We start from the raw sequence: 10,897 nt of genomic DNA on the forward strand, positions 1-10,897 counted from the left end.
CTGAAAATCCAGGAAATAAACAAATGAATAAGATTGTAAACAAGAAAATACACTTATTAAAAGCCCTTTTATAAAAAATCATTTTTTAAAAGAAAATAAAAATGGACAATTATTAAATAAAGTTGTAAAATAAGATAAGAAACTTTCTTCATGTGTATAGTTTATGGAAGGGGCTAGACTTACTTTACATGTCGTTTGGAAAGTGGAACCAAAAGTCAGTCAGCCTGAGCGCTCACACGAGACTATTATAGTGACGCACACCTCGACAATAACTGAGCATGGCGTCGGGTCATTTGTGTAAACTACACAGCCTCTTAACGAGACTTTCTAGTGGCACCACACTGCGAAATGCACAAAGTAAGTTGTGTTGTAATCAGTTAAAAAAGATTTAATGTTGTGTTAGTTTACTGTTTATAACGCAGCGGTGCTGGGAGGGAATGCTAACAGCGGCTAACCTTGAGATGTGTTTAGCTAGCAGGTAAACAGTATTTTGATTTTGGCTCGCATTAATAGTGTTTCTGTTGTCAAAATCGTGTCTCTTATCAACGATTCGACAGAAATATTCTTATTTACAGTACAAAAGAGTAAAGCTACATTACTTGAAAGCAGCTCAGTGTCCTCTTCACCCTCCATGTTGGCTTTCTGGCAGGTGTCATAACTTGTTAGCCTCATCTTTAGGTCTTACTGGAGGGACGTCAAATCGAGACATGCAGTGGGTTTACGCTTCTACGTGTGAAGCTGATATTTGCCCTTGTAATTATGTTAGTTGCATAGTATGTGTATGTCTTATCTGTTTGGTTTTGTGTTGCAGCATGTTTGGTGTCAATGCGACAGAAGTCAACCATCACTGGTCCTTCACTTGATGGCAGGTATGTGAAGAGTACACTTATATTTCATCTTGATGTGGCAAAAAGCTCCACTTAAACCCCTTATATGACACATTTAATGAATACATTGTACGTTTTCAGAAAACGTCCTTCATTTTTAATCTTATTTCATTGAATGAGAGGTAAACAAACAGAAATAGAGCGAGCTTTGTTAAGATTTAAGGCAGCTGAGGTCCAGATTGTGCAACATGATTATCAGGAGGAGGTTGTCACTGTGTTGTAGGTCACAGTTGATTGTTCGGTGTAAATGTAATTGTTGGGACTAGTGATGCATGATATATATCATATTACCGGCTAGTTTCAACACAACAAATCTTACCAGAGCTTTGAATATTAAATCCTCCATCTTTGGTCACTACATCTCGGCCTTTCTTACCCTCAAGTGTGCAGAAACTACAAGCTATGAACTTCTTCTTTATAATGAGAAATCTTACATCCTTAGTTGGGACGCAGTGGCAGTTTTGTTTATTATAGATGCCGGCTGTGTGTTTGGCCTGTGGGTGTATGAAGCCTGCTAGTTATTATGTTAATCGTGAAGTAAATAAATGTCAACTGGCTCTGGTAATATTAATATAAAAGTAAATGCTACGTGAGTGATCAGCATCTCCTGTTGGTCTGTTGAAGCTAGTTATCGTCATGAAGTTTCTTCTATTTCTGACGTACACGCCTCAGTCTGCAGTCGAGCGGTGGCTTGCTGAAGTATTTACTTGTTATAAAGATACTGTTTGAATCACGACAATAACCTTCAAATTTCTTGGATTTAGTAATGTGGAAATCGGTGTGACGTCAGACGGGAAAACCATCGTGTGCTACCATCCCACTGTCGACATTCCCTACGAGCTCACCCAGGTGAGAGGGTGCTTTTTAACCTCAGATATTGTGTTACTTGTTACACCATGTATGTGTGCTTTAATAGAAGCCTGTCCATGAAGGTGTTAAGTGTAACTTTAAACTCTTTATTTCCAAATTTTAGGAATGCTTATAAGACTTTGGCACAAGGTGAAGCAACACAGAACTGTAAAAAACAATCTGAAGCACTGTAATCAGAATCAGAATCAGAATCAGAATCAGCTTTATTGGCCAAGTATGTGAAACACAAACAAGGAATTTGACTTGGTTTTTCTTCGCACACAATGTACATAGACATAGACATGAACATAAACAAACATAACAACATTCAACTAGAAGGAACAAGAACAACAAAGAACAGTAAGTTAAAAGGTGTTCAGAAGTCCGGACTATTATAAATATATAAATATATATTTAAGTATATTTATATTATATTATTTACAGTGTGGATATATGTTGTTCAATTATGTACAGGTAGAAATATATATATATATATATATATATATATATATATATATATATATATATATATATATATATATATATATATATATATATATATACACATATATACATATAAAGTGCAATTTGGTCTGTGAATGTAAAGACTATGAGTGGATGGTTTTTGGAGTCAGGGGGGTTACTGACACTGGGTGACTGGTCAAGTGTTCATCAGTGCGACGGCCTGGGGGAAGAGTGGCTGCATACTGCTGCCACTGATCAGCACGAATAGACTGATAGAAATTGTTGCAGGGTTGCTTGGAATAAACATGTGGTTACATTTGTAAGAGTCTTTCGGGACTGTTAATCTTTGCAGCCAATAGAACGACCGGACCTCCTGACCAACCAGGCTGAGACCCACGACCAGGTTTTAAAGGCCCACCTGAGCAAGGAGGTGCTGAAGGACAAAGAGGGGCCGACTATCGAGGAGCTGAGCAAGATGTTTTACACCACCAAACACCGCTGGTATCCAGTCGGACAGTAAGTACACACAGCATCTATAAAGCCCTTTGACATCAGTATTGTTATAAAAGGCTGACTGCTAGCTCCTTTCCACAAATCAAAACTCGGCAAGGAGAAGAACCAAACTTTCTACTCATTTACTATATTCTGAAGGTTTTTACAAAGGGGTTCGTTCATCTGTCATTTTTAGCCTGATTTATACAACACTTTATTCCTAAAAACCAGAAGATTCAAGTTGTTTTGCGTGTAAACGTCATGTGTTAGTATGGACATAGTGCTGGTTTATCAGGACTGGATCAATCACATGCCGGCTTCTTGAAGTATTTTTTGTGTTTTATGCTTTTACAGCACAAAAAAGTGGTTTCCTTCTGCTTTGTTTCTTTACAGGTACCACAACAGACGCAGAAAGAAGGATCCTCCAAAGGACAGATAGTCGAAGGCCAAAGTCACAGAACTGCAAATGATGTTTGTCTGTTATTGTATAATAAACTGTTAAATATTAAGTTGGTTGTCATGAGTTTTTTGAGTCACTGCTGCTACAGTGAAACAATTATATGGCTTTGAAATCATTCCTGTGTATTGTTTCGTCTACATCCTCAGGATTCTTGTATCTCACTGCAATTTGCTGAGCTTTAAACATGTGTTCATATACAATTTAATTATTCTCTATGTCGCATTTAACTTCCAGGAGAGAATCAATTGATTAAGATATTTTCTGACTTTTTATTTGTAATATTGATGCAGCAGAAATTAAACAGGCATCCAAGAGAGAGCAATATTCTAGTAATCAGTGTCGGCTATCAGTGCAACATAAATGCAATATTTATAATTGATGATATCATTAAAATAAATGCATCCAACATGTTGATTTGTATCTTAAAGAGTCAGTGGATAAAAGGTGGTGTTCCTTTGTTGGATTTGAAGAAACAGATCTGCCACCTGAAAGATATACTCACCTAAAGCTTTCCTTGTTTGTTCATTCTTCGGTGGATTTTGGAGGATTTACTGTCGACGCTTTGCTGCCAAAAGCCTTTCAGCAAAGGAAGCTCAATGATATATATGAACTTGAATTTAACTGAAAGGGACTGACCCTACCCTGACCAAAGTGTTAGATATTTAAGTGGTCATTTCAGTGATTTGTCTTTTTTTGTACGGAGTGTATCACATGCATCATTTATTAAATAACTTGTTCCCACCATAGTCTACCTGTAGTAACCATATACCTCAAATAAAAGCTCTTCAGTTTCTAATTTAAAGTACCATGAAAGCACATTGTTATCACTAAAGCCAACACACTTCCACTATAGAGGCAGAAACAGAAAGCAATATTTTATTCTTATTTACAACTGAGTGATTCATTGTTTTTATCTGGACTATTGTGTATCTATCAAAATACATTTTTATTTGTTATTTATCATAAAAATGTTAAGGTAATATGAAACAAAGGAAAAGACCAGTTTATACTATTTAACAGGAAGCTTTAAATTGTATTTATAATATTAGAAATGACATTTAAAATGGGACCAATATTTAAAGGGGCATTATGTAGTTTTGGAGAATGAATTCAAGCTCAGAATTTTAATATTTACAATATTAATGAGGTAATAATACCAATATACTGAATAACCAAGCTGTTCTCAGAGGAAAATAAGGTCCCACAACACTGTTTAAAGCTAGAAAGGTGGCAGGGTCCGCCACATAGAAACAAACTAAAACTGTGCTGTCCTTTAAGGCCAGTTTGTTTATTAATTTTATTCAGTCATGAAAACGAAGAGAGTTCTTCCTATGAACTACACAGTGCTCCTTTAAAAGTACAACAATTGAAATATTGTTTTCAAAGACAAACTTGAGCAGCAGCATATTTTCTTACGTCATCTGAAGCCACCGGAAGAGTGCGTTAACTGTCCCCGCCCCGGCAGCTCAGTCAATCCAACCCTGAAGAGAAGGCGAGTCCACGGCTAAAAATATAATAGCTAACACAAGATGGCCGGTTTGCCTCGTAGGATTATTAAGGTACACTTTACACCCGACACTGTTTATATATATTAATCAGCCTGTGTGTGAGTATTGTAAAGATTATTCGGTGTGAACATGGACGTACAATTACTGCTATCCCAACGTGTAGCCTGACGTTAGCGCGGCTAGCACAGTTAGCTCTTATCTAGCTAGTTATCAAGCTAGCTCGCTCGTCCGTGTCTGCAAGTGTTTTGTTTGGCACTTCCGTTTACTCCCGTCTGCTCTGGTCTGTGGTCGATTATTTCGTACGAGTAGATTTGTCGTCGTGGTTAAATTATAGTCTTCGGATTACCGGGTTGCTAATTTGTGGTATTAAATCAACAAATTTATGACATTTCGTCCTAGTCGCCATATGAATGGATTCGCCAAGTAAGCTAGGCTAGCAGCTTGTAGCTTTGGGTGATTGGTAACTACACATGTCTGGCGCTGATCTGAGACGCTGCCATTGTGGTCGGAAAGCGTTTAAACGCCCGTTACGAAGCAAACACGACAGGATTTGCTTCTTTTGGCAGAAAGGGGAAACGTAAATGAAGCAGACATTCAAGGCCTGTTGCGTTGCGGTCTCTCCTCCTTCAACCGCACCGCAACTTCGCTGGGCCAGGCCCGGCAGTGGGCGCGATCAGCCTTTTCCGCCACATCTAGCAGCTATCGCTCTGGTTTAGCAGGGTTTTTTGACAGCCACTAACATAACATTGAAGAGTGGAAAAGGCAACCCAGCTTCCATAAGAGCAACCTGTTGTTTTTAAAGAAAGAACCGAGGAGCTTTTACAACAGGCTTAAACCAGTTTCCTTTCCTGTTGACTGCAGATGTTTTGAGTGCACCTGCTTTATCAACTGCAGAAATGTGAAAAATGCTCCACTTCCTCCTTTCGATTTCCATCGTAGACGATCTCTGAATGTTGCACAATAGTTTATTATTTGCTCTAAAACTAAAGACTTCTTCTAATCTAAATTTGATCATATAGTTTGTTTGATTTACACCAAAAAAACCTATTATAATCTGTGTGTGACAAACCAATTTAGACCTGATATATAAAACAGAACATGTCTGCATTTTAGTATTTTGGGATTATTTGAGGACATTTAATTTACCAAACAATTAATTTATTAGAAGCATAAATTAAAGGTGCAACATGTGAGAATTGGTGTCTAATTCATACCCCGAACAAAAAGTGGGCTGCACATCCACTAGCGTAACCGCTAACTCCTGCTAATTGTAGCTGCCGTTAGCTCGATTAGCCGTGCGTCTAGCTGTCCGGACTTGAAGCTCAGAGCACCAGGGGAGTGTTGTTGCTCACACCGCTAGCGCAGGAGCTTTGGAGCGGACACGCTGGGGCTACCTGGTTAGCATGCTAACATTAGTAGATGTCGCGGCATCAAAATACATGTATATAGTCAAAAATGCTATTTTTTTTCCACTTTCTCATTTATAGTTTTTTAATGTTTTCAACTAAAACTCTACAATGTTGCACCTTTTTTAATCTGTAATGAAAAACACGTTAGTTGTAGCCCTGAATTAATTATTATATCTAACACAACAGCAGTAGGTGGGAAGTTTTGAGCCGTTTCAACAGATCCATCGTCCAGTACGTGAGAAGTGCTTTCGGGCCCTCACCTGCCTTTTAGTTTCTGTGTTTAATAATAACTTGTGGAATGTTGTTTTGTGAAAGTGGGTGAGGTTGAAGGTGCGCGTGTGACTAAGCAGGCTGAAATTGTACGTCCTCGTCCATTATACACTTGAAAGTCTGTTGTCTGTTGACACCTCCACAGTTCTGCAAAATCATTTTTTTTTTTTGTGCTTCAGAAAAGTCAACAACAGCGTTATGTTATGTATTTCTCACTCTCAACCACACTCAGGAGACACAGCGGTTGATCGCAGAGCCTGTTCCAGGGATCGTGGCTACGCCCGATGAAGGGAATGCACGTTACTTCCATGTGGTCATTTCAGGGCCTCAAGACTCTCCTTTTGAAGGAGGCACATTTAAACTTGAACTATTTCTTCCAGAAGAGTATCCCATGGCAGCTCCCAAAGTGCGATTCATGACCAAAATCTACCACCCCAATGTTGACAAACTGGGAAGAATATGTTTAGACATTTTGAAAGGTAAGAAAACATCATAGTTGTTGATTTTTTTTTTCTTGTTTGGCATTAATATGGAGCCACACTCACGATTGTTAAGTAGCATTTTTTTTTTTTGACGCACGGTTTTGTTGGTTTCACAGAATCAGCAAAATTAGCTGGATTGTAAACGGTGTTGGATTGCTGCTCTGAGGCGACAAAGTTTTTCTAAGTTTATGTCTCTTGACATACACGGCTAATCGATCCCAGTGTGTGAGCAAGCAGCTACCCACTTCATACCCCAATGACAGAGGGCATTTAAGGGATCGCATTGGCGTCACGTTTCTGTTCGCACAACAAATTCAGTCCAGTAATTCCTGCCCTTTCATAGAAAAATATTTTATTCTTTGCTGCTAGATGTTCTCTGTTCACCAACCACCTTTTTATGTTTGCTGTTTTGTGCAGGACAGGTAGCGAACACAAGGTTTGTCATATCTTATTCATGGGAAACTCCCGCCCATGAGGTTCTTTGGGGGGCTCCCAAGAGCAACCGAGAAGCTACCGTACAGTCGAAATGTTGGCTGGTGAGCCAGAAAAAATGTAGGGAATTTCCCGATTGGGACAAAAAGATACAGATATATAGATTACACCTGTAATTCGCCATGTGATTGACTGTAGTGATCTACATGCTTTAAATGTCACATATCAGCAACTTGGCTGGCACGGTGACCTCATATCTGACTGTCAAACAGGAAGCACACACACAAGCATCGTAATGCATCGACTCACATATTTAGTTTTGTTTTCATAATGAGAATAAGGTAAAAGAGCAGCTTTTATATAAGATTGCTGAAAAGCTGCTTGTTATATCTGTAGAAGGCACTCTTGTGCAACAAAGCCTCAGGATACCACCATTAAATCATGTTCTGAGGTAAACAAACTGGAGTTGTGAGGATTATTTGGCAAAAGAAAACAACCAACAACAGCAGAGACGCTGCCAAACTTGCTGTTAGGTAATAAAGAAAACATTGCAACAGATTGTGATCCGATGAGACACTGATCTGTGCGCAAAGGTTGTCACCTGCTCATATTTTATTGTTTTGATTCAGTTGGTTGATTAGAGCCAGACATGTTTTTCAGTTTTGAACAGCCTGAGGACAAACTGGATCTGCTTCATAATTCTTGCTGCTTGGTTTCTGTCGCTGGCATGTTTTTTTCGTTGTTTTACAATTTTGACCTTTTGAGCTGTCATCTTTTTTCCCCCTGTCTTTTCTGAACTTTCCTCCTTCCAGATAAGTGGTCTCCAGCCCTGCAGATCCGTACAGTGTTGCTATCTATCCAGGCATTATTAAGTGCTCCCAATCCAGATGATCCCCTGGCAAACGATGTTGCAGAGCAGTGGAAGAAAAACGAAAGCACTGCCATCGAGACAGGTGAGGAATATATTCAATATTTTGGTTCAGCCTTGATTCACCAATCGCTGGGAGGCAGTGTCGACCGATAGCGATCACCAATAACAATGTTGTGTCTTTACTTTATTATTATCTACAGTTGTGTGTCTGTAGTTATTAGTGGCATAACCTTTAAAATGTTGAGGGAAAAGATGCTTGTATTTATTTGCCTCGATTCAAAGTGAGAGGCTTAAAACAAAATGAAAAGTTATGTGTAAAAAGAAGCAAACAAACAAAGCTAGAAGGTTCACGCTTCTTTGTGATGATGATGATGATGATGAGGGTGTAGAGAGGAGATAGCTTCTACGTAACACTGCTCAGGACTAGGTGTGCGGATCATCTTGAATAATTGTGTGAGGATATCTGGAAAGAGACGTTGCTGTTGAGTTTTTCAAACATAGATTGTTTTGGCCTCTTGAGCACCACAAGCCGATGTCTCCAGAACTCCTCGTCAGCTCACGCCAAAACAATCTATACGGACAAACGGCACTACAGGAAAGAGGAAAAATATCGCGGCCTTCCAATACCTATAATATCGTACTGTTTAACTGCTGTTTTGTACAGTTACAGTTTTTCTGTTCCTGAAGTTTGACTTTTTGCTGCCATTGTGCTATTTAGTGCTACATGTGTTTGTCAGGGACGATCACATGTAGCATCACACTTGTTAAATCAACAAACGTGATCTTAATGCGTTTCATTGTGACGTAAACATTCATCAGCAAAGAAAGTAAAAGGAATGCGTTATTGCAGTTTGGAGTTTTGTGGCTGTTTTATACATTCAATCATCTCAATTAATCGGTCAATAGTTGCAACACATCTGTGTACACTCTGTTAAACGTTTCCTTATCCACAGTCCTGCACCACACCCCCACCTCACACCCTCCACCACCATTTTTATCTCTCTGTCTCTCCTCCAGCCCGAGCATGGACCAGGCGCTTCGCATTCGCATCGAGGTCTCCATATAGTAGACCACTGTAAAGTTTATGTTTTTTAATTGGTATTGTACAGTTGGTGTATACAGAACTTCGTCTTGGCCTTTTTTCTTTGGGGTTTCTTGTTCATGAAGCTTGACTTTTTGGTGCCATTTAACTCTCCAGTGCTATGTCTGTTTGTTCTCATGCAAATGCCAAAAGATAGGAGGAAGTAACCATCACAATCTCTTTTGAGTTTTGTTAAGTTTGAGTCTAAAACCCAAAGGTGTTCAAGTTAGAATGACAGAAAACCAGCAAAATCTTAGTTAAGAGTATCTGGAGGTAGAGATCAATCAATAACGAACAAAATATCAGATCAAACGGCTTCACATGTGAATATTTTCTGGTTTTCTGAGTATTCTATGATCGGAGACTTGGTAGCCTTTGGGCGTTGAACTGCTGAACAAACAAGAAACTTGAATTTATCGACCTGGGCTTTGGAATTTAACAGCTAAGTCATTAGTCCATTATTAAATGGCAGATTAATCGATACTGAAAGTAAATCTTTTTTTCTCTCAACACCTTCTGGAACAACTTTGGCATTTATGCTTCAGAGCCTTTGAAACACTTCCCGCTCTGGGAGTATCTGTGTACACTCTGCAACACTTTCCTTATCCACAGTCCTGCACCTAACGCCCTCCACCACCATTTTATCTCTCCGTGTCTTCTGTCCCACAGCCCGAGCATGGACCAGGCTCTACGCGGGAAACACTGAAGTATAGAAGAAGAGAGACGAGGCGTCTGAATGTGATCCACAAAATGTACTCCTATTCTGTCAACATTTGAATTTAACGGACACAAAAAAAAAGAGAAAAAAAAAAAGATAAGATTATAAGTCCAAATTTATTTGAAAGAAATGACGAGATTTACTGCTGCAGACCTCTGGGTGACTTATTTTCCTCTCTAAGACGCGTTAAGTGTGTGTTAACCTTTTTTTTTTTGTTTTTGTTTTGTTGTTTTTCCTGTGTTGCTATTTAAGTGCATGGACAGAGAATGACACCCTCCCCACTACAGTCTTAAAAAATATACATGCAATATGTTGTCCTGTCCTGTCCTGAACTGGGCACATATACTGGTACGTTTGCAAAATATCCATTAAAGCTGTTCTTCTTTTAACACATTCATTATTTGTCAACACATCTGTATGTCTTTTTGTGAGAGATGTTATTTCAACCCATAGAGAGCGTACAGCTGTCGTTTCTCCTCAGTAAGGCGAAAAATATGAATGATTGGTTGAAGCTTTCTCTTAACTCCTTTTGGGGGAATATTGAGTTTTTGGAAAATAGCGCCCAAGGAGGTTAGTTGGATTTTTTTCTGTGCATACCACCACATCACAACACTGAATATTAAGCCGGTGGTGAAGCTGCTGTAGTTAAGAGCACACCGGGGCGCAACCTTCACAGCAAAAACGATCTTATTTGTACAATTGGACATTAAAGGTGCAATATGTAAGACTTTGAGTTGAGAACGTTTAAAATTTGACTAAAATAACCAACAGAGTTTGAAAAATTCCAATTTTTACATCAAAATGAATGAAGTTAGCATGCTAACCAGCTAGCCTTGGTTGACCGGTCCAAAGCTCCTGATCTAGTGATGCAAACGCCAACACTCCCTGAGCTCCCAGTGCGGACCGCTAACTGCATGGCTAACCGAGCTAACTGGCTAACATTAGCTACAGTTAGCCGTTGTGATATGCTGCC

General features: G+C 39.1%; 2 protein-coding genes across 4 annotated transcripts; both read left to right on the plus strand.

Moving 5' to 3' along the window:
- The first annotated feature begins 241 nt into the window (after positions 1-241).
- mrpl42 (mitochondrial ribosomal protein L42) lies at positions 242-3,202 on the plus strand. The gene is made up of 5 exons (XM_073480712.1): positions 242-357; positions 812-869; positions 1,652-1,736; positions 2,554-2,717; positions 3,087-3,202. Exons 1-5 carry the CDS (start codon positions 279-281, stop codon positions 3,130-3,132), a joined length of 432 nt encoding a protein of 143 aa, XP_073336813.1. The 5' UTR covers positions 242-278; the 3' UTR covers positions 3,133-3,202.
- Positions 3,203-4,619: 1,417 nt separating this feature from the next.
- On the plus strand, positions 4,620-10,321 carry ube2nb (ubiquitin-conjugating enzyme E2Nb). 3 transcript variants are annotated; one of them, XM_073480398.1, is made up of 5 exons: positions 4,620-4,712; positions 6,573-6,819; positions 8,067-8,207; positions 9,143-9,200; positions 9,876-10,321. In XM_073480398.1, exons 1-5 carry the CDS (start codon positions 4,683-4,685, stop codon positions 9,910-9,912), a joined length of 513 nt encoding a protein of 170 aa, XP_073336499.1. In that variant the 5' UTR covers positions 4,620-4,682; the 3' UTR covers positions 9,913-10,321. The 3 variants fall into 3 exon arrangements, 2 of the variants coding, with proteins under 2 accessions (XP_073336499.1, XP_073336500.1); XR_012180057.1 differs by lacking the exon at positions 9,876-10,321 and having other exon boundaries at positions 8,067-8,802; positions 8,863-9,200; XM_073480399.1 differs by lacking the exon at positions 9,143-9,200.
- Positions 10,322-10,897: the final 576 nt, after the last annotated feature.

Source organism: Pagrus major, chromosome 14 (assembly GCF_040436345.1).
Source record: "Pagrus major chromosome 14, Pma_NU_1.0".
Taxonomy (NCBI): domain Eukaryota; kingdom Metazoa; phylum Chordata; class Actinopteri; order Spariformes; family Sparidae; genus Pagrus; species Pagrus major.